A 24,718-nucleotide genomic window follows, 5' to 3' on the forward strand; every position below is an offset into this window, starting at 1 on the left:
GTGACTTTGGGGGTGCTTAGTTTGCTCCTTAATCGTGGAGTGTATGTGCATCTGTGGGTCTGCGCTGGGGTGAGGCTGGGCGCCCAGGCGCATTGCATCCCATTGCTTCGCTGTGTGACGGTTATGTTTGCTGATTATGGGTGATAGACCGTTGCGCTTGATATCTTGGAATGTTTCCGGTATAACTTTGCCGGTGAAGCGTACCAAGATTTTGCGACAATTGAAACACCATAAAGCAGATTTTGCATGTTTGCAAGAGACCAGGTTGACTGTGGAGGAACATAAAAAACTACAACGAGGTTGGATGGGTCAGGTGTTCAGTGCATCTTCTCCATGAAAGAGGGCTGGGGTTTGTCTTGTCCATAGGGGCTTCCATTGTGAGATATCTGTATTGCAGTCTGATCCCCTAGGCAGATATCTGCTACTACAAGTTTCGCTACAGGGTACTGTATTTAGATTGCTTATAGCGTATGGTCCTAATGACTATTCCCATGCTTATTTTCAGACTTTGGTGAACTTGTGATTGGGGGGATTCCTCTGTGCGTCTTATGGTGGCCGGTGACCTTAATCAGGTGTTTGATGTTACCTTAGATAGAACTTATGTGGCCCCTACACTGGTGAACAAATCCTTGGAGTTACTGGACCCCTGGCGACTACTTCATCCTTTTGAGCACGATTATACCCACCAGTCTCGTGCACATGGATCTTTTTCTCGCATTGACTATTTGTTAGTGTCTGAAACTCTTTTTTCCCAGGTGGTGGACGCGAAAATTGGCCCCCTTGAGGTATCGGACCATTGTCCCATCTGGATTGATGTAGTCTTGGGGGTTCACCCTGTGGGACCCATAAGGTGGAGGTTTCCATCCTATTTGCGGGAGGACCCTGACTTTTTGAAATATTTACAACAACGGTGGGATGACTATGTATCGAATAATGAACAACATAGAGAGGCGCCCTTATTATTTTCGGGAACTGCTAAAGTTGTGCTTAGGGGAGACATTATCGCATTTATCTCAGCGCGTCGCAAACGCATAGCGAATGGTGTTGTTCAGCTCGAAAAACGTTATTTAATTTTGAAAGCTAAATATCTTAGACAGCCCTCGCCGCTATTGCAGGAGGAGCTTCACTTGGTCCAGGTTGCGCTCAATGCCCTGTTACATGAGTGTACCAAGAGATCCCTTTTTTCCCGAAAATATAAATTCTATCGTTATGGGATCTGACAGGGAAAATTCTGGCTGCTTTAACCAAAAATTGGCAAGATGACAGGTATATAGCTAAGATTAGGAGGGGGTAACCTCTTATTCGACCAAGCCCCATGACATTGCGGATGCTTTTTATCAGCATTTTTCACGGTTCTATGCTAACCCGGGTCCTTATCAGGGTCCGGACATTCTGGACTATTTAGAAGACGCGGGTATGCCTCAGTTTACGGTGCAGCAGTGTAAAGTTTTAAATAAGCCCATTCAGGGTCTGGAGATTCAGAAAGCAATACAACAATTATGTACTTGTACTGCTCCGGGCCCTGATGGGTTTTCTCCTGAATTTTATAAAATGTTATCTCCGCAACTTTCTGAATCTCTTTTTCGTTATTATGTCAGGGCTTTGGAAGAAGGCACTTTTCCTCCTTATGTGCCCAATGGGTTTATGCACTGCAAATGTTGCCCTTGCTGTTGCGCCGGGGTTATCTGTTCTTATTGCAGAGGTCTTTACTTGCTTATTTGTGGGGGGGGGGGGGAGGGGGTAAACGATCGCGTATTCCCTTGGCCACATTGTTTTTGTCTAGAGATCAGGAGGGTATGGGGTTATTACATTTGAGCCGATTCAATCTGGCTTGCCAATTTAGACATCTGAATGACTGGTTTTGTATGACTACTTATTTCTCTGCAACGACTGTAGAATGTATGGCGTTCTTTCCTTATCATTTTAGCTATTTACTTCATGTTAAACGATTGCCGGAGCGTTCTCCTTCTTTTGGAGATATATTTTTGTTTCCAGCAAGGAAAACTTGGAAATGTCTTTGTAAATTGTTACAGCTTAGCCCATATGTGACTCCGTGCCTGCCTATACGGGGTAACGGTGCTTTTCTCCCTGGGATGGGCCGGGGGACCTTTTTGCACTGGACTTCTAAAGGACTACTGTATTTGTCCCAGGTGTTACAGCCTGATAGCAGGCTTCAAGAGTTTCAATAACTGCGGGAGTCCTTTCATTTTGGACTCCACGACTGGTATTCTTATAGACAATTACAACATTATATTCTTTCACTGCCTCGTACTGCCTTGTTGGACAGAATACAGGAGAAATTATCGGACTCTCTTTGTTTGACTGCCTAAGTTATTACTCCACTCCGGTTTCATCATCGGTTTCTGCAAGAATTGGCAGGAGACTTGGACTATTCAGCGGTGGCAGCTCGGTGGACTGAAAATATGCAGGACACGATATCAGCGGAGGTTATAAAACGTAGTTTAAAACTGGGCCCTAGAGTACTGCAATCTGCAATAGAATCGGAAAGGTACTACAAGTTTGTGTTGCGGGCCTTCTTTGCACCGGTCCGAGCGTATTGGGCGCACCTCTGCTCTTCGAACTGTTGCCCTCACTGTGGGGCGCCCCGAGCTACTTTGGACCATATGTTTTGGTCCTGTCCTAGCATAAAGGCTTATTGGCGAAGGCTGGGCAATCAGATTGCCTTGACGTGGAACTGTTCCTGGAGGCCCATTGATACCTTTCTTTTTACTTTGAACTTATCCTTGTTCCCGGTGAAAAGGGGAAGCACGACGTTTGTACAAAAATCGATACTTATGAGTATTAAGTCTATATTACAATGCTGGCTGTCGCCCCAGACTCCTACCCTGATGCATTGGCAGTCACTGATGATACAGACAGCTAGGTTTGAACGTCAAGCTCTTTTCAATTTAAACTCTAAACGGGGCATTTTGTTTCTCCAATGTTGGTTACCGTTCGCTGCGACATTGAGTCCGCGTGCCAGAGGTAGACTGCTGAATTGATGCACATCACTCCTTGTTTGGACTGGGTTGGGTGACTGTTCCCTGGATGGGAGGTTGGTGGGAATGGAGGGGGGGAATTTTATGTGGATGTTCTTGTATGCTGTTTTGGTGCTGTGTTGCATTGGTATTCCTTTTGAAATAATAAAAAATGATTTACAATAAGACAAAAGATGTTAATGTACGAGTTGTTTTTTTCTAAACTAAAACCTCAGTATTCAGGTTAAATTGCTGTGTTGGCACTTTGCGATAAATATGTGGGTTTGGGGTTGCAGTTTGGGCACTTGGTCTCTAAAAGGTTCGCCATCACTGACCTAGAAGAAGAGGAAGGCTGATTGTAGCGATGCCTGGGATTGCAATATGAGGTATATCTGGAACTGGTAGAGTATCTGTGGGACAATGTGGAAGACTGAGATGTCTGTGCTTTCAAAAGAGTTGTTATTGTATCATTATGCTTTTTAATTTTATTTGCATCTTTTTCAATTCTCTCCAAATAGGTCATCTCCCTTGCAAGGGACATTGGAGAGTCACTCTTGGACTGAAGTTTCTAGATCAGAGGCTTGAAGACAGGCCATTCTATGCATGGCTACAGCTACAACTACAACGGATGTTTTGGAGAAGACATTGAAAGCTGCTCAGGCCAAGAATTTTCTAGTAGTAAATAAGTTCTTAGAGAATTGTTGGAATTGTTTTAGTTGATCTGATAGAAAATATTAATAAGTCAGACAACTGTTTAGTAGAGATTTAAGATAAAATGGACATGTAATATTGATAATCCATTATTCTGTTAATCAGCATTGTAGATTAGAAGATATGTTTACCAAAGGAATCTAACATTCTGGCCTCTCTTCCAGAGGGAACAGAAGCATAAGACTGGGAAATAGGTGATCACTTGAGAGCCAACTACAACTAGCTAATAGTGTTGAAACTGAGGCCAGACAAATCCTGGACATGTTTGTACTGATAAGGGAGTCTCCCAGTTTTTAAATAAAGCATCCTTCATGACTTTGTGCAAAGGAAATTTGATGATTTCATTTGGAAGACTCTGAGCTTCTTGACTTGAAAGAGCTCAGAACGAGGTTCCTCTTCAGTCTCCATTTTTATAGGTACCAGAAAAGCCAATAGGTTTTTAGGTGGGGAAGGATCATAAGGTATACTATAAGATTCCTCCGCAGAGAAGGCTATTAGCTCCTCACTAGAGTGGAGAGAAATATCAAAGTCAGATTCCTCAATGTACTCCCTCCTTGGTGTATCTAGGAATGTATGTCAAGGAAAATATCAAGAGTACGTTGAGGTGCGTCGAGGTAAAACAATTGAACCCTCTTCAGTGAGGACAATGCATGTGTTGAGTGGGTTCTGGTCAATGTCGAGCAGATGTCCTTGAATATGTAGCCCATGCTTGGGCTGGGCTGGGATGAGGCAGGCATGGAAGCCTTTGAAGCCTGCATGGAATGTGTCTGTAGTAGCCCTGATAGCTCTTGTCTGAATAATGGCAGATTTCCTCCTGTAATGTAAATACCGGTACTGATAAGAGACAGTGGCATAGAAGCAATCTGCTGTACTGGTTGGTGAGGTGTGGAAGACATCGACATCAAGGCACGTCTCTGCAGAGAAACCAGCTATATAGATGGAGAACGGTCATCTGCATATCGATACTTTGCATGTATCAACAAAGATGATGCCTGGAAGGATGCAGTGATATGTCTAGAAAGAGAGGAGAGCTTATGATTCTTAGCTTTCTTATGTGCTAGAACCCCTGATGTTTGTGGCATTAACAATGAAGTAGTAGAGTATCTGTGTTGAATCAATTCTGATGCATGACATTCTCAATGTGGTGTTGATGCCTGCACTACAAGAAATTAAGCGTCAGGCTGAATCCTCAGCTATGCTCGATATTGCAGACCCGGTACCAAAAGTTTTTTAAATTGAAGTTTGTGGGCTTTCAGTGACCTCTTTTGCATAAGAGAACATAGGGCACAATCAATGTGCTGATGCTCAGGACAGAGGCACTGAACACACCAGTTGTGGAGATCAGAGCCTGAGATGGTCCTATAGCATCGACAGCATTTCTTGAAGCTGCTAGGTACCAATTTGGACATGGAGGGGAAAATGTCTGATGCGAAGTCAAAGGGCTCTATGGCCCGTGGAAGTCAATTAGAACAGAACCCGAAATAAAAATATCAATGCACCTGGGAAGGAAAATGGGCTCAAGGTGGACTGAAAGACCAAACACGAAAAGCTGGAGAACAAAATTCAGTAGGAATGAAGGAACGTGGATAAAATAAGAATGACAAAACCAAAAGAAATGATGAGAAGGCACCAAAAATTTTAAAAAGTTTGATGCGCTGAGGAGAACGCTAAATACAGCTTCTCAATTCCATGGAAAACAAAGAACTGCAGGTCCTATGAGCCAATGTTGGGAGGAAAGCACAAAGCATTGCCTTAAAATTTAAAGTGACAGTGCACTTGATATGTATCTGTACCAGGAATCGTGGATGATATCACTCCATATATTATTCCTGCATGTCCTCACAAGAACAAAGCTACTAGCTAAGTAATCCAAATAATTTAGAATCCTAAAATATTTTGCTTACTGCCAAAAAGGAATCTACTCTTGCACTGGCTACTCACGTATTTCCAAAGAAAAACTGAGATGTTCCCAATCTGTTTGACAGAAGATTTAAGCACTCTTTGGCATCTTTGTATATCTTAACAAAAGAAAAAAAAAAGAGATTAGGTTCTTACCTTGCTAATATCTTTTCTAGTAGACAGGTGTGTCATTCTGGACAAGTGGGATAATTTCCCTGTAGCTGCGAGCCTTGCAGAAGGAATCCACTCCCTACAGTTAGTTCTAAATCAGGCAAGTGCCCTTTCATAAAACATAGGTGAAATAGAGAGCTGTATGGGAAAGGGGCAGTTGGGAATTACGCGGGGATGGAGGCACCTCAAGTGGCTCTCACCAGTGTGTGCTGTGTACCCAGCAGAGCTTCCTTCTTCCTGATTCCAGCCACACTCGCCCCGCAACAAAGCAGCATGCAGAACTCCCAGCACGCTGCCCACAGTTGATGTCAGAGGGATGGCTTCTGTGTCAGCCACATGCAGGAACCACTACTCACAGCCATGCAAAACAACAAGTGCGGCTGGAAGGCAAGAAGGAGGCAGCCAACCGGGACAGCTCCGGTACAGTCTCACAGGAGGGGGGCACAAAATAATTGGGCCACAGAAGGAAGGGAGTGAGTGAATGAGTGCATTGAGACAAGGAAGAAAGAGAGAGGGAGCATGAACTTGGGACAAAGTAGGGAGCGCATTGGGACATGGGAGGGGCACAAACTGGGGATGAAGGAAGGAAGGAGGGGGCATGAACTTGGGACACAGAAGGGAGGGACACAGAAGGGAGGGAAAGAGAAGCTGAGATGGGGAGGGAATAGAAAGGGAGAACTGTTGGGCATGGTTATGTAAGTGAGAGGGAAAAAGATTGTGTACATGGGGAATGGAAGAGAGGAGAATTGTTGGGCATAGGAAGGGAGAGGAATGAGGTAGAGATGCATGGGAAACAGAAAGATAAGAGGAAGAAATGTTGGATATGGTGGTGGAGAGTGAACAGTGGGACAGATTGAAAGGGATGCAAGAAGGAGGAATGTTGGACATGGTGGTGAAGGGAATAGAGGAAGAGATGGCAAAGGGAATAAAGGGAGAGGGGTGATAGGAGAAATGATGGACATGGGGCTGGTGGGCAGGGACATAAGATGCTGTTCATGGTCCGGGGGATGAGAGAGGGAGAAATGTGGCAGTACAGGAGGTGGGAGAGATGCACACTGGATCCCTCTCTCTCTCTTTTTCCCCATTCTCTTAGCAGGAAGAGAATGAAAGAGAGATGGTACACAGTGAGAGGGAGACTTGTTGCACATGGGAGTGGAGGAGAGAGGAAGAAATGCTATGCAGGTATGGGGAGGGGATAAATAGGGAGAATGATCCAGGATAGAAGGGAGTGAGGATGCTGTACAATGGAAGGGAGGAAGAGAGAAATGCTGAACCATGGCATGAGGAACCAATGGACTGCAACTGCTTGAAGAAGAATTTACAGAAGACAGGAAAGCAAAAAAAAAAAAAAAAAAGTGAATCTGGAACCAACTTGATGGAAAAATAAATATCCAGACAAGAAAAGTAAAAAAAGGAATTTATTGACTAAAATATGTTATCTTTGAGAAATGTATATACGGTAGCAGATGTCTTTGTATTGTGTTCAAAACAAAAAGGAAATGAATTTCTGGTTTTATTTCTCTAGTGTTGAAGTACTTGCTGACCCTTGCTGTGGCTGGTGGGGATCCCCAAGCACTGCCAGCTGAGGGCCTCCTCCAAAGGTGACCAGGAGGACTCCACCAAGCATAGCAGTAGCTGGCAGCATTCCTGAGCCACTGAGGTGCCAGCCACCTTCAGAGGAAGTCCTCAGCTGACATAGCCTGAGGGTCCTCATCAGCTGGAGTATTTATATTTACATTAGAGACTCTGGCAGAGACCTGTTTACACAGTATTTTTTTCTTCCCAATATTTCCAAATTAATAATGTGTTTTTCCTTATTTGTAAGTGGGTCTCTACCAGAACCTTTACTTCAGTAGCATAATTAAATGAAATAACTACTTCTGAAGTTTATGGGTATGGATGGAGATGGAGAGATGATGGGTGGGGACAGATTAGATTCTAACGGGGATGTGCAGGAAAATGGTTTGATTCCAGTGGGGATGGGTTTGATTTCAGTCCCAGCGCAACTCTCTAATGTGAAGTAGGGATATGGAGAAACTTGCCCAACTAACCAGTCTATTATGCTCAAATATAACTAACATATTAACCATCAACAATCAAAACAGAGAAACAACCATGCCAACAGAAATATTAATGGAGCTCAAATCAGTATCCCCAAGTATGCCATTAATAGACTACTCTCCAAGCCTCTACGGTCTGACTGGAATCCAAATTACAGGCTTGGAGAACATTCTCAGTGAGACAGCAGAAAGGGTCCAGAATGACACACCTATCTACAAGAAAAGATATTAGCAAGGTAAGAACCTAATTTCTTTTTCTAGTGCAAAACAGTACCAGAAATCTAGGGCGGGATGACTGCACCGGCTCATAACACTGAGGACCCAAAGGCAGAGTCCTCCCTTGCCATCACATCTACTCTAAAAAACTTGGCAAATGCACGTAGAGTGGACCACGTATCTGCCCTACAAATCTCCTCTGAGGGGGGAAGGGGGGGGGGGAAGACTGCCCTAGCTCTGGCCTACAACAAAACGACACTTCTAGTCAAATGCACCTGTTTCCCACACACACTGCATGCAAAAGAGACTACCCTGCGGATCCACCTGGAAATCATGGCCTTAGAATCTTGCACACCTTGCCTAGCTTGATTTGTCAGCACAAAAAGATAGTAAGATAGTCAAAACTCATTGGTGACTTCATCGGAGAAACACTCTTCTCACATCCAACTTCTTCAGAATCTGGTCCTGTTTCCTGGAACCCATGGACTGAATGCTGGCAATCTGGCTTCCTGATTAACATGGAATGCTGAAACCACCTTCAGCAGGAAAGAAGGAACAGTGTGCAAAGAGACTCCAGTTTCTGTGAATTTAAGGAAATGTTCTATGCAAGAAAGCACCTGAAGCTGAGACCCATCTCACCAAGTTCACTGCCACCAGAAAAAATGTGTTGAGCATCAGATCCATTAGAGATGCTTCCTTCAGAGGCTCATAAGGAGCCTGGCTGAGGCCCCACAAAACCATGTTAAAATTCCACAATGGAAAAGGAAATCTTATCGGAGGCCTGATATCAGTGCACACTTCAGGAATCAGGCTATGTCCAGATGAGATGTCAGTGTAGCTCTGTGGTCTCGAACTCTGAAACAAGACAGCCCTACTACTTGGACTCTAAGGGAGCCACCATAAGCCCCTTGTCAAGGCTGGCTTGGAGGAAAGCCAACACCACAGAGACTGGAGCTGAAAATGGTTCCACATTTTCCTGGGCATCAATGTTGAAAAATCTCCCACGCTTTAGCAGCATATGCCGAGACCGTTGTTGGCTTCTTAGATTTAAAGAGGGTGGCAATGACCACTTCTGAGTACCATACCATGCCATAAGAATAAAGTGATCTGGATCTTCTATGACCACTGAAAGAAGGTCCAGTAGTATCTAAAGCCTGAGACCGGGACTCTTCCAAAGATGCACCAAATCCATGTACCACTGTCTGCGCAGCTAGTCTGGAGCCACTAGAATGACCTTTCCCCAATGGCTTGCAATCTATTGGAGGATTTGGCTTATCACGGGCCCTGGAGGAAACACATTACAGCATGCTCTACAGCCACGGCTAGACCAGAGTATTCAGACCCATGCTTTCTGACTCAGACCTTTGACTGAAGAACCTGTCCATTTTCTTGTTCTCCGCAAATGCCATGAGGTCAAACACCGGCCGAACCTATCGATATTCTCAGTGAGACCGACGCTGACAGCACCCACTCGCTCAGATCCAGGGTCTGTCTGCTGAAAAAATCTGCTTGGACATTGCTGCTCCCACTATGTGCGCCTCTGAGAGCACCTGAAGATGACGATCTGCTCAGTTGAACAAGCAGTCTTCCAGACACAGTTGGGTACACTTGGTGCCTCCCTGACGATTGACATAGGCTACCGCTGTAGCATTATCCAAGAAGATTTGGACCGCCTAGCCTTCCAATGTCTTCTGCAGTTTCTGTAAGGCTAGTCGAATGGCACAGAGTTCCCAGCCTATTGATCGACCACTTTCTCTGGGAAGCCGACCAATGTCCTTGAATTGGCCAATGATTGCAGTGAGTTCCCAGCCGAAGAGACTGGCATCTGTCGTTACAACAACTCAGGAAGCTATGTGGAGAGGCATGCCCTTGGTGAGAGACTGAAGTTGGAGCCACCAGTCGATGCTGTCCCGGGCCTCCAGTATCCAAGGTAGGGAGTCCTTCAGAGAGTCCACATGGGAAGACCAACGAGCTAGCAGCACGTACTGGAGAGGTCGCATGTGAGCCTTTGCCCAGGGGACTATATCTATTGTGGCCTCCATGGACCCTAGTACTTGGAGCCACCACCATTATGACAGAATGAACTGTCTCCAAGTGGAAACATGGCACCCTAAGCTCTGCATTGACAAAAGTAAAATCTATAATGGGTCTCCAAACATGGGAGCCTTTCTTTGGCACGATGAAGTATATGGAGTATCTTCTGAGGGCAGCTTTGGATGTGGAATTACCAGCCCACTGCTTGATCCAGAGCATTCTCCGGGCTGAGAATGAATAAGCTGAAGCCTAATGATGTCGTATAGAGCATCAGCCACATAATTCACTCCAGACAGAAGGAGCTAAGGCACAGGCTCATCGCTTTCACACGCAAGAGTCTGTAACCTGGTATGGTAGACATGGGTCACAAAGGATGCCGCAGTGGCAGCTTTGATTCCCAAAGCCAAAGCCTTGAAGAGCTTCTTGAGAACCACATCCACTCAGTGATCCTGCATATACTTTAACTCCACTTCACCCTGGCTCAGAAGGGAGGTGCACTTAGTAAACCTTGTTACCAAGGAATTCACCTTGGGCTGAGTGAACATCTGGTGACACTCCTGTGCCATAGGGTACAGCTGAGCCATAGTCCTTGCCAGTTTAATGGACCCCTCTAGAACATCCCAATGCTCCATGACCAAAACATTAATGGCAGGATGACAGGGGAATGCAGAAGACTGAGCTCTCACTCAACTCATGATAGAGGAATCAGTGATGAGGTCCACGAGAGCTGAGGATTTAAACAAGTGAAGAACCATGGGATCATCCCCAGGAACAAGAGTTATCATAAGCTCCAATGTGCCCAACTGCGATCCTGTATCCCCTGTCAGGGAGGGTGCGTCCTAAGACAACAATGATATAGTAAGAGATCCATTATAGAAACATAGAAATAGACGGCAGATAAGGGCCACGGCCCATCCAGTCTGCCCACCCTAATGACCCTCCCCTACCTTTGCCTTGTGAATAGATCCCATGTGTCGATCCCATTTGGCCTTAAAATCAGGCACGCTGCTGGCCTCAATCACCTCCAGTGGAAGACTATTCCAGCGATCAACCACCCTTTCAGTGAAAAAGAATTTCCTGATGTCACCTCGTAGTTTCCCGCCCCTGATTTTCCACGGATGCCCTCTTGTTGCCGTGGGTCCCTTGAAAAAGAAGATATCTTCCTCCACCTCGATGCGGCCCGTGAGATACTTGAACGTCTCGATCATGTCCCCCCTCTCTCTGTGCTCCTCGAGCGAGTATAGCTGTAATTTGTCTAACCGATCTTCATACGGGAGATACTTGAGTCCCGAGACCATCCGGGTGGCCATTTTCTGAACCGACTCCAGTCTCAGCACATCCTTGCGATAATGCGGCCTCCAGAATTGCACACAGTATTCCAGGTGGGGCCTCACCATGGATCTATACAATGGAATAATGACTTACGGCTTACGGCAGACGAAACCCCTGCATATGCAACCTATGATCTGTCTTGCCTTGGATGAAGCCTGCTCCACCTGACTGGCTCCACCTGTCCTCACTGATGATCACCCCCAAGTCTCGTTCTGCTACCGTTCTAGTTAGGATCTCCCCATTAAGGGTATAAGTCTTGCATGGATTTTGGCTGCCTAGGTGCATAACTTTGCATTTTTTGGCATTGAAGCTGAGTTGCCAGGTCCTAGACAAGCGCTCTAGTAGGAGTAGGTCGTGCATCATGTTGTCGGGCATTGAATCTTCGTCCGTTGTGCATTTGCCCACTACATTTCTTAGTTTGGCGTCATCGGCGAATAATGTTATTTTACCGCAAAGCCCTTCTGCCAAGTCTCTTATAAAGATGTTGAATAGGATCGGGCCCAAGACCGAGCCCTGTGGCACTCCACTGATCACTTCCGTCATTTCGTAGGGGGTGCCGTTCACCACTACCCTTTGAAGCCTACCTCCAAGCCAGTTCCCAACCCATTTCGTCAATGTGTCACCTAATCCTATAGAACTCATCTTGCTCAGCAACCTGCGGTGTGGTACGCTATCGAATGCTTTGCTAAAGTCCAGAAACACAATGTCCAGGGACTCCCCAACATCCAGCTTCCCCGTTACCCAGTCAAAGAAGCTGATCAGGTTGGATTGGCAGGATCTCCCCTTAGTAAATCCATGTTGACGGGGATTCCGCAGATTCTCCTCATCCAGGATCTTATCCAATTGGTGTTTGATTAGAGTTTCCATTAGTTTGCTCACTATCGATGTTAGACTCACTGGTCTGTAGTTTGCTGTCTCCATCTTTGAGCCTTTTTTGTGTAGTGGAATGACGTTAGCCATCCTCCAGTCCAACGGGACGCTGCATGTACTAAGTGAGAGGTTGAAGAGCGTTGACAGTGGCTCTGCCAAGACCTCACTCAACTCACTAAGCACCCTGGGGTGTAGGTTGTCAGGCCCCATTGCCTTGTTAACCTTGAGCTTCGACAGCTCACCGTAGACACTGCTGGGCGTAAACTCGAAGTTACTAAACGGGTCAACTGAGTCAGCCCTTGTCTGTAGCTGAGGGCCAAGCCCCGGTGCTTCTCGGGTGAAGACTGAGCTGAAGACTTGCCCCTCCTTCCTCCGCCCGACGCCGTGCAAGCAGGAGGACTCTGCTCTCTATTAGAGCCCCTGCCGCTCCAGCAACCGCGGATCACCGAACGCAGACCGACTTTTGAGTCGGACTTTTTCTTCAGCCCTTGAGGGCCACCGAAAGCCCCCCCCCACCCAGCGACTCCTAGGCAGAGGAAGGAGGAAGTTTCTGCCATCTTGTCCCTCCTTCCTCCGCCCGACGCCGTGCAAGCAGGAGGACTCTGCTCTCTATTAGAGCCCCTGCCGCTCCAGCAACCGCGGATCACCGAACGCAGACCGACTTTTGAGTCGGACTTTTTCTTCAGCCCTTGAGGGCCACCGAAAGCCCCCCCCACCCAGCGACTCCTAGGCAGAGGAAGGAGGAAGTTTCTGCCATCTTGTCCCTCCTTCCTCCGCCCGACGCCGTGCAAGCAGGAGGACTCTGCTCTCTATTAGAGCCCCTGCCGCTCCAGCAACCGCGGATCACCGAACGCAGACCGACTTTTGAGTCGGACTTTTTCTTCAGCCCTTGAGGGCCACCGAAAGCCTCCCCCACCCAGCGACTCCTAGGCAGAGGAAGGAGGAAGTTTCTGCCATCTTGTCCCTCCTTCCTCCGCCCGACGCCGTGCAAGCAGGAGGACTCTGCTCTCTATTAGAGCCCCTGCCGCTCCAGCAACCGCGGATCACCGAACGCAGACCGACTTTTGAGTCGGACTTTTTCTTCAGCCCTTGAGGGCCACCGAAAGCCTCCCCCACCCAGCAACTCCTAGGCAGAGGAAGGAGGAAGTTTCTGCCATCTTGTCCCTCCTTCCTCCGCCCGACGCCGTGCAAGCAGGAGGACTCTGCTCTCTATTAGAGCCCCTGCCGCTCCAGCAACCGCGGATCACCGAACGCAGACCGACTTTTGAGTCGGACTTTTTCTTCAGCCCTTGAGGGCCACCGAAAGCCTCCCCCACCCAGCGACTCCTAGGCAGAGGAAGGAGGAAGTTTCTGCCATCTTGTCCCTCCTTCCTCCGCCTGACGCCGTGCAAGCAGGAGGACTCTGCTCTCTATTAGAGCCCCTGCCGCTCCAGCAACCGCGGATCACCGAACGCAGACCGACTTTTGAGTCGGACTTTTTCTTCAGCCCTTGAGGGCCACCGAAAGCCTCCCCCACCCAGCGACTCCTAGGCAGAGGAAGGAGGAAGTTTCTGCCATCTTGTCCCTCCTTCCTCCGCCCGACGCCGTGCAAGCAGGAGGACTCTGCTCTCTATTAGAGCCCTTGCCTCTCCAGCCACCTCTCCAGCGAACTCTGAACACAACCCATACATCCACTCTCACAATCAACTCAAAAAACTACTAAACCGCAGTCTTCACAAATATAAAAAAAAAAAAAAAAAAAAATGGCACTGCGTACACACAACCTCATTCTTGCCCTCATACTAATTGCCACATTTATAGCAAAATGGAAAACCACAGGCTACCAAATACAAACCATCCCTATCTTAACAACAACACACAGACCTGTTCAACATACCAGAAAACTGCATACCACTAGAACGCTAACTCCATGCCCACTATCCAGCCAAGCCAGCATCCCCACCATCTGGGGAAAAAGACCCCCACCAAAACCTAACTCAAACACACAAAAATACCAAACCTCACCAAGAATTATCATCAATACAACCACTACACCAACCACAAAATACACTACAATTGCTTGCGCTTATATGAACATCAGATCCGTCAGCCCAAAGGCAGAATTAATCAAAGATTGGCTGACCAAAGACAATCTAGGCTGTCTCTTCCTAACCGAAACATGGCTCACCTCTGAGTCAGATCCAAGCATCACAGAATTCTGCCCCAAAGGATATAAACTTGAAGTAGTATGTCGAGAAAACAGAAGAGGAGGAGGTCTAGCAATCATAACAAAAAACAATCTCAACATCGACGTACTAACCAAGCACTCCACCCCTTATCTTGATCTGCTAGCCTGCCAAATATCTGACAAATCACTCAATGGAAACCTGAACTGTCTTATATGCTACATTACACCAGGTAAATGGAACACTTCAAAACAAGAACTTGAAGAATTCATCTTCCAGAACTCACTCTCCTCCACACATAACTTGATCCTCGGAGACTTAAATCTCCACTTAGAAGATCAATCATCCAAACAAACAACAGATATACTCTCATACCTCAACACTTTATCCTATCAAATTCTCAACCCAGAACCCACACACGAAAAAGGTCATCAACTCGATATAGCAGCTTATTCATCTCCAAATCAAAACACACAAAACATCTACATCTCAAACGGGTCCTGGCACCCTACTCTATGGTCAGACCATTTCAAATATTCATTCACCATCAATTGGGCTCAAAATAACAACAAACCCATCCCAAAGAAAACACTCATCAAATTCAGACCGAAAATCGAACCTCACACATTCTGGAACACAGTCGACCCCGAAATCGACCCCAATAACCCCAAAGAATTCATAAACAGTTGGCGGACCCTCAGTGAATCTACACTAAACGAACTAGCTCCAATAAAAAACAAAAACAAAATAGACAGACCATCTAATAAATGGTTCGACGACGAACTTCTACAACTAAAAAGAAAATGCAGACAATTAGAAAGGACATGGAAAAAACAAAAACACAATCACATCAAAGATGAATGGAAAATCCTAACCAAACAATACAATACCAAACTGAAGGAAAAACAAAAAAACTACTACTCCAAACTCATCAGCACCGAAAAACCAGACACAAGAATACTTTTTGACATCTTAAGAAATCTCACTGATACCAAACCATTTCTCGCCACCCAAGGAAACCAAACTCCCACAGCCACCCAATTAGCGGATCACTTCAAACACAAAATCATCACAACCAGATCCACATTCAACAATTCAAGAATCAACATAGAAGAAATACTAATCAATCCCAAAACAGATGAAGCAATCCCAGCAGACAGGATATGGACAAACTTCCCAAAGATACAATGGTCAGACTTGAACAGGCTTTACAAAAAATACAGCAAATCCTCATGTGACTTGAACAACTGTCCCTCATACTTACTAGCAACAGCTTCCACCAAATTTAAAGCTAGCCTCACACTATGGCTTCAAACAACACTAAGTGAAGGTCATTTCCCACCGGAATTAGGAGAAATCATAATTACACCTATCCTAAAAGATCCCAAAGGTCCTATAGATAATCCTGCAAACTATAGACCAATCGCTTCAATCCCACTATACATTAAAATAACAGAAGGCCTTGTCGCACAACACCTCTCCAACTACCTTGAAGACCATCACATACTACATCCATCACAATCTGGATTCAGATCCAACCATAGCACAGAAACTCTACTGATATCACTATTAGACATTGCCCGACAACACCTCAGCAAAGGAAACAAGCTGCTTCTCATTCAACTCGATCTTTCTGCGGCATTCGACCTAGTTGACCATCACACACTACTCCAGATATTAGACGCAATAGGAATCTCAGGTAATGTTCACAAATGGTTCCAAAGCTTCCTCAAAACACGAACATACAAAGTCAAATCAAAAGAGCACATATCCGACCCATGGTCAAACCCATGTGGAGTACCACAAGGATCACCATTGTCACCCATATTATTTAACCTCTTCATAGCATCCCTAGGCATAACCCTAGACGCCCTAAACACAGTATCATTCAGCTACGCAGATGATATAACTATCCTCCTCCCCTTTAATATTCAAGACCCCTTATCCACAAACCACCTGAAAATGATAATGGAAACGGTAGAAAAATGGATGTCAAGTCATAAACTAAAACTGAACTCGGAAAAAACTAAATTCCTACTACTGGAAAGGGAAAAAAAAACCATCTCTCACAGAACTAGAAGTAAATACAATCAAGTACCCAATGCAAAGCACACTCAAGATCCTGGGAATCCTACTAGACAGAAACTGCACAATGCAGTCTCAAATCCACAAAATCATCCAAAGAGCATTCTTCACAATACGTAACCTAAGAAAAATAAGAAAATTCTTCAACAAAGATCAATATAAGATATTAGTACAATCCCTAGTACTGAGTATTGTAGATTACTGTAACAGCCTATACCTATCATGCCTAAACTACATGATAAAACAATTACAGACAGTTCAGAACACAGCCCTCAGAATCATCTACTCACTAGGCAAATATGACCACATCACCAAAGCATACCTAGACTCACACTGGCTACCAATAAAAGCAAGATCCCAGTTCAAATTCTACTGTCTACTATACAAAGTAATACATGGAACAGCACCCAGCTACCTAAACAACAGACTACACCGTAACCTCTCACACAGATTAAGGAGAACTCAGAGCCTATTCACTCACCCCCCTCTCAAAGGAACACGACGAAAGAAACTATATGACAGCCTTTTAGCGACACAGGCAGCAAAGATCGATACTACCATCACCAATCTACTGACCAAATCAATAGACATTAAAGTATTCCGAAAAGAAATCAAAACTCATCTCTTCAAAAAACACTTCCCATCATCATAACCTCACAAAAGTATTAGAAAATGCTCTCATGACTACCCTAACACCACCACCAGCAACACCTTGAATCCGGACAGTATTATATCTATTCATCTAAACAACAGAATCCGGACAATATTATCTCTATTCGTCTAAACAACCTATCACTATCTACTATCTGCTTCCAATTTATCCTGGAAAAGTCCAGAATAACAATTGTAACTTAACGCATTCTTGATTACATGTACTGCAATGCTACTGGAAATGTCCAGTCTTCTAACTTGTAATCCGCTTAGAACCGCAAGGCACAAGCGGAATAGAAATCACTAATGTAATGTAATGTAATGTAATGAAGTATTCATTTAATAGTTGGGCTTTTTCAGAATCCTTTTCCATATAGTCTCCATCTGGTTTCCTAAGACGTACAATCCTGCCTGAGTTTTTACTTCTGTCACTGATATACCTGAAGAAGGATTTATCTCTCTTCTGGATGTTTTTTGCCAGAGACTCCTCCATGTGGAATTTAGCCTCCCTGACCGCTGTTTTGACAGCTTTTGACTTGGTCAGATAGTCTGCTCTGGAGTCCTATTTCCCTGATTGTTTGTAAGAGATGAATGCTTTTTTCTTCTCCTTGATGAGGTCTGAGATCTCCGCATTGAACCACTGCGGCTTATTGTTCCTTCACCGTTTACTTACTAATTTAACATAGTGGTTTGTCGCTTCCTGTATGGTGGCTTTCAAAGACGACCACATTTCTTCCACGCTATCGGTTTCTGCTTGGCTTTGTAGCGCCTGGTGAACAAAGGAACCCATGTCTTGGAAGTTTGTGTCCCTGACTTTGAGGACCTTGGTCAGCGTGGTAGATTTAGTGAAACCTTTCCTAAGATTAAACCATACCATGTTGTGGTCACTGGAGGCCAATGTGTCGCCCACCGAAACCTCTGTGACACTTTCTCCATTGGTAAGTAAGAGGTCAAGTATTGCCTGATCCCTTGTTGGCTCCAACACCAGTTGCCTGAGACCAACTCCCTTCATAGAGTTTAATAGCCTCCTGCTGCTGCCGGAAGCAGAGGGAAGTGTATCCCAATCCACAACAGGCATGTTGAAGTCACCTAACAATTCTGTGTCCCCACGCAAGGTGATATTTTCTATATCTCCGATTATTTCCATATCCAGGTCATCCTGTTGTCTTGGGGGGTCTGTAAATTACGCCAAGATGCAAGCATTTGTCCTTCCCTCTGGCCAAATTAACCCAAAGGGATTCCCCAGTGTACTGGACATCTGAGATTCTTGTGACCTTAATGTCATCTTTAGTATATAATGCTACACCTCCTCCCATTCTGCCCTCCCTGTCCCGGTGAAGCAAGTTGTAACCCGGTATGACCATGTCCCACCCGTGGGAGTCTGTGAGCCAGGTCTCAGATATCGCCACCACATCCAGGTCGGCATTCCTTATTTCTGTTTCCAATTCCAGGATCTTGTTTCCCAAACTGTGTGCGTTGATATACATAGCCCTCCATGTTGTATTTTTGTTATGTCTCAGTGGGGATATTCCTGCTTGAGCTGCTTGAACACCTTTAGCATTATTTGCGTTATTTGTGCTCCCCCTAGACCCAGAACTACAATGTGTACTCCCCATATACCCAGAATTACAATGTATACTTCCCCTAGACACAGAATTACAATGTGGCCCATACTTATGATGTGAACCTACCCCCGACTCGAAAGTGTGTGTACTCACCCCTGACCCAGAATTTCGGTGACTACTTACCTCATCCTCAAAAATGTATTGGCAGTTTAGTTCGCCAGCTATATTGTTTGTGCCTGTACCCTCCCCCGACTTACCTAGTTTAAAGCCCTGTGAAGTAGCGGGCTAGACGGTGTCCAAGGACATTCTTCCCTCTTCTGGTCAGGTGTAGCCCGTCGTGTCCCTGTAGTCCTTGCAAAGCTTCTCCATGGTGCAGGAACCCGAAGTTCATCTACTTGCACCATCCTCGCAGCCAGTCGTTCAACCTCTGTATTCGATCCTCTCTGGCTCTGCCCTTGCCCCTCACTGGGAGAATCGAGGAGAAGACTGGAAAGATGGCTCTCCTAAAAGGCTTTCCACATCAAATTTTTTAAATTTATTTATTTAATTTTCTATCCCATTCTCCCAAGGGAGCTCAGAATGGTTTACATGAATTTATTCAGGTACTCAAGCATTTTCCCTGTCTGTCCTGGCAGGCTCACACTCTATCTAATGTGCCTGGGGCAATGGGGGATTAAGTGACTTGCCCAGGGTCACAAGGAGAGCGTGGGTTTGAACCCACAACCTCAAGGTGCTGTGGCTGTAGATTTAACCACTGTGCCACACTCTGGGGAAAAAGCCGTACTAGGCAGAACTGAGTCTCCAGTGGATGACTCCAGCTTGCGTCTCTTGGACTCTGCAGCCTCTGTGCAGGACGATCGCTGTTCTGGTGACCAAAAAGAAAAATAGCCTGAACGAACAGGCTTCCACCCGTTCCTCGGCTCTAGAATACAAAGAGGAAGCTAAGCAGGATGCTCCCGCCCCCCCCCCCCTTCATATGCTGCGCAGCACATGGCACAAGGATGCTCTTCGGGCACACAACCTGTGCAATATTGGCATGAATTAGGGACAAAGGAGCCTGAGAACTCCATCCCTACCAGTTTTGAGGCATAATAAAGTGTTTTTAAGCTTCTGGAGAACTTAAAAAAAATCAGGAAAAATTCAAGATGGCAGCTGGCAGCATTTTAGTGCCAAAAAATGCCAAAACCAAAAATAAAACCCAGTGATTTTAAGATTTTAGAGGTGGGGGAATACATGGGAACATGCAGAAATATTGAAGATTCACATTTACAGACCCCCCCCTCCCAATTCTCCTCATAGACTATGACCTATGCTGGCAATGTGCTGCAGCCTGCCTCAGCTCCAAAGGTAGCTGGATCAGGAAGAAGAAAATCACTGCCTCAAAGAAAATGCCCTTCCAGTGCCGAATCTTCAGGCTGTCAGTCAAACCCAGTGTCTGAGACTCTACCCCTGCGGACCACAGACACACAAAAATCAAGGGGGAAGGCGAAATGCAGCTGAACCCTCAAACTGAAGAAAACACTTGAAAAAACTGACTAAAGTAAAGAAATAAGCAAAGCATCACAGAAACACTCCTTCAGGCTTACGTGCAGAAGGAAAAAAACTGTAGGGGGCAGCAGAGCCCTCTGTGAAGTAGGAGGAATTCAGGAAAAATCTGGAGTGGATTCCTTCAGCAAGGCTCATGGCTACAGGGAAATTACCCCACTTGTCCAGAATGACACACCTATTGCACTAGAACAAGATTTACTTTTAAAGCAGCTCAAACTATCAAACATACTCTGCAGTTTCAGTTCAGTTCTTAAGTTATTTTGAATTTACCTGTGCTTCAACGTCATTCAAGCTATATAGTGGTGGTTCCCCCTTTGTCACCAGGATCCTGTTCAGTGCTTCCCGAGACATTTTCCCAGGTAGGTACAGGCTGAGAGGGAAAGGAATCCGTGAAGCAAACCAGGGCCTTGTCACCATGCAATAATTGTCAGCATCCACCCAGAATGTGTGCAGCTATATCACCATGTTCAAGAATGAAAGCAGAATGTTAAAAGAGAATGGAAATCAGTAGCTGATTTGGAACCAATAGGCTACAGCACTCCAGAAACCCACTAGAGCAGTGGTCTCAAACTCAAACCCTTTGCAGGGCCACATTTTGGATTTGTAGGTACTTGGAGGGCCGCAGAAAAAAATAGTTAATGTCTTATTAAAGAAATGACAATTTTGCATGAGGTAAAACTCTTTATAGTTTCTAAATTTTTCCTTTTGGCTAAGTCTTAATAATAATATTGTAATTTATAGCTAAAAAGACATATGATCAAGAAACTATTTTATTTTACTTTTGTGATTATGATAAACATACTGAGGGCCTCAAAATAGTACCTGGCGGGCCGCATGTGGCCCCCGGGCCGCGAGTTTGAAACCACTGCACTAGAGCAATGTTAGATAAACACTGTTCAACAATGTTGTGAAGACTTAGATGTGGAAATAGCTTCACTAAATTCTGGTAGCTGTTTTAACTGACAAATTATTCGCACATCCTGGGGCAAAGTTACTGCTGACCTGGGTGAAATTTAAAAAGAAAAAAAAAAAGGTTGGTTATGCTACTATGCTATCATGCCTTTAATATGTAGTTGGGTTCAACTGATGACCTGCTACAGGTAATATTAAATGTGGGAGTTTCAATTTAGAGAATGACATAGGGACAAATTTTTCCCGTCCCTGCGGGAACTCATTTCCCGATCCGTCCCCGTAAGTTCTTTTCCTGTCCCCACCCCATTCCTGCAAGCTCTGTCCTCATCTGTACAAGCCTCAAACACTTTAAAATCATAAGTGTTAGAGGCTTGTGTGGTTAAGGCAGAGCTTGCAGGAATGGGGCAAGGACAGGGACAAAACTCACAGGATAGGACGGGGAAATTGAGTTTCTGCGGAGACGGGGAAAAATTTGTCCCCGTGTCATTCTCTATTTCAATTCCTAATTTGCTCACTTTAGGCAATTTTCATGTACATACTGAGAAGTCCTCTGTTTTAGCTGATTTTCTTAAAGGTATAGCAAAGTGTGTGGGCTTTTGCAGATTGCAACTGCCTCCACACATTAAGCAAATCATGCTTTAGAATTATTTATTTATTTTTTAGCATTGGGATGTTGTTAGTCTAGAGCAGTGGTTCCCAAACCTGTCCTGGGGGACCCGCAGCCAGTCAGGTTTTCCAGATATCCCTAATGAATATGCATGAGAGAGATTTGCATACCTGTCACTTCCATTATATGCAAATCTCTCCCATGCATATTCATTAGGGATATCTTGAAAACCTGACTGGCTGGGGGTCCCCCAGGACAGGTTTGGGAACCACTGGTCTAGAGCATCGAAGGTTCTTTTATTGATCCTTTATCTTGAATTGATCATTACTTAATACAGTGTTCATTGTATGGTGTGATGCTACCTCTGAAGAGACTCAGCATTCAAACTATTAATGTTAGGAATGAAATCAGTAAAAGCTGTACTAGAAATTTTGGATACCATGCCACAGCAATATTTACCAGGAACTCCTTCCTCCCTTCCATTGTACAGCATCTTATTCTCCCTCCCCTCCAGCCTCTTATCTCTCTTTCTCTTCCTTCCCTCCCATCCCTCCCCAGGGTCCAATATCTATTTTTCTTTCTTTCTTCACTCCTCCCCTTCCACAGTCACATACTCAACACTCCTAGACACTCATAGCTACAGTCTACCACACACTTCACCTCCACACTAGCTACACAATCTGCTATACACATACACAATCTGCTATACACATGCCTCACTCCTTGTACTCACAGCTGCTCAGCTTTTATCAGTAGTCACACACTCACACTCATGCTCTCCACCTAGTCAGTGAAACATGTTTTTTCTGCTTAGAATATGTACTCTTGAACTTGTTCAAATTGCCAATGAGTCTTGAACCAGTGGATTATTCACCTCTAATCGCATGTTGTGCAGAAGGCATCATCTACCTTTTTCAGCTCCACCTCCTCTATTCCTGCTCTGTGTTCTGTGCTCCTCAGGTCATACCAAAGCAGTCGACGACTATAATGAAAGGAGAAAGAGAAAGGAGGGGCATGGGGAACTCCCTGACCAAGCTAAGTATGCTATGTCATTAACCAAAAATACAATTAAAGAAAAGCAGTGCTAAAAGGAACATGAAAACAAGGTGGAACTCAACAAGTCACCTACCTGAGTGCCACCAGAACTAATACTTATGTGATTCCTGCACTCTCCTATTTACTAAAACCCTTGGGTTTCTCTTTTTTTTCATAACAGGAGAGAGCTATTTATCAACCGCTACTCTCAAGGAGGACACCTCTGGACACTGTGCCAACCTTCCAGGTATTATCATGCTTCAAGTCTGTTTGACAGAAGGTCATGCATCTAGCAAACACTGTCTGAGACAGTAAGCAAACTAAATTGAAATCTGCAGAGTGAGCCTTCAAGACTCGTATGCCTTTCTACTAGAAAGAAGATTATCAAGGTAAGAAGGTATCTTCTCTTTTTGTGCAAAAGGCACTAGAACCAATGGGATGTACCAAAGCAATACACTCTGTCTAGGAAAGGGCAGATGAGGCTGCTGCTAGCACCGAGGACCTAAAAGTGGCATCCATTCATGCCGCCACATCTACCCTGTAAAAGTTTGTGAAAGTATGGAGGGTGGACCAACATTGCCGCCCTACAAATCTCCTTAGGTGGTACTGCCCAGGACTCTGCCCATGAAGAAGTCACACTCCCCTTAAGAGTGCGCCCTCAAAGAAATTATTGGTTGCTTATCACACCTGATATATGCTGAAGAAATAGCCTTACGAATCCATCTTGAAATGGATGCTTTAGAAGCCAGCTTCCCCAAGCATCTAGGATTCGTTGTACAAAAAGATGATCAAACACAAAAATCATTTGTGACTGCGAGGTAACGAAGAAGAAATCTACCAACATCCAGCAATTCCAACGCTTTCTCCTTTTTCTTCAAACTTGTGGACTGGAACACTGGTAGCCGGACTTCCTGAAGTGTGTGGAAGGCCAAGAGCAGTTTTGGCAGAAAGGAAGGAACCATGTTAAGATTCCAAGTTGGGAATGGCTGTCGCATAGAAGAATACAGCCGCATCGCTCCCTTCAAAAATCTTGCTATATCACAATATGAAGCCAAAGAAACTTTCTCTACTCGAGCCCTGAAGCAAGAGAGGCCTGTAACATGTACTTTGAGGGAACCAACTGCTAGGCCCTTCTTGAGCCTGTTCTGAAGAAATACTATGACTGCTAACGGTGGAACCTAAAAAAGGCTCCACATTCAGTACTGAAAAGTCTTCCAAGTCTTAGCATAGGCTGCAGCAGTCGTCAGTTTCTTAGATCTTAGGAGGGTAGCTATGACCACATCCAAGTAGCCCTTGCGCGCTAAGAACACGAGCTCAAGAACCTTGCTGTAAGCCCAAAGCATTACGGATGCCCCAAGGCCACTAGACCCAGTGAGATAAGATTTGAATGAAGCAGTAGTTTTGAGACCTTTGTCTCTCTATAGATGGACCAGATCCACATACCTCGGCAGATGCAGCCAATCTGAGGCAACCAGGACTACTAACCTCGGGTGGGTCACTATTCTTTGAATGACCCAGGGGGGGAGAGTCACATGTACAACAGCCTTTTCTCTGGCCAAGGCTGTACTACAGCATCCATGTCAGAGCTTCTGGGCTTGAATCTTTGGCTGAAGAAACAAAAGGCTTCTTGTTGGCTGCCGATACCATCAGATAGACTGTCAAAATGCTCCATCGGATCACAATGTTATTGAAGGCTTACCAGGAAGGAGACCACTCCACTGGATCCAGGGTCTGCCAGACGAGATAATCGGTCTGCACACTGTCCAATCTTATATGTGCTGCTGATAGTGCTTGTAGGTGGACTGCGGCTCAATGAAACAACAGGGCCTCCAATCTCAACAGGGCACTCTTGCTGCCTCCCTGTCTGTGGACATATGCC

General features: G+C 45.2%; 1 protein-coding gene across 1 annotated transcript in view; it reads right to left on the minus strand.

Moving 5' to 3' along the window:
- Positions 1–24,718, minus strand: part of MTX3 (metaxin 3) — a 102,898-nt gene that overhangs the window by 38,245 nt on the left and 39,935 nt on the right. Inside the window, exons 5-6 of the mRNA XM_033929205.1 lie at positions 20,556–20,738; positions 5,631–5,707 (exon numbers count right to left, since the gene is read on the minus strand). Coding sequence (XP_033785096.1) covers positions 5,631–5,707; positions 20,556–20,738 — 260 coding nt within the window. The remainder of the gene's footprint in view (positions 1–5,630; positions 5,708–20,555; positions 20,739–24,718) is intronic.

Source organism: Geotrypetes seraphini, chromosome 1 (assembly GCF_902459505.1).
Source record: "Geotrypetes seraphini chromosome 1, aGeoSer1.1, whole genome shotgun sequence".
NCBI lineage: Eukaryota > Metazoa > Chordata > Amphibia > Gymnophiona > Dermophiidae > Geotrypetes > Geotrypetes seraphini.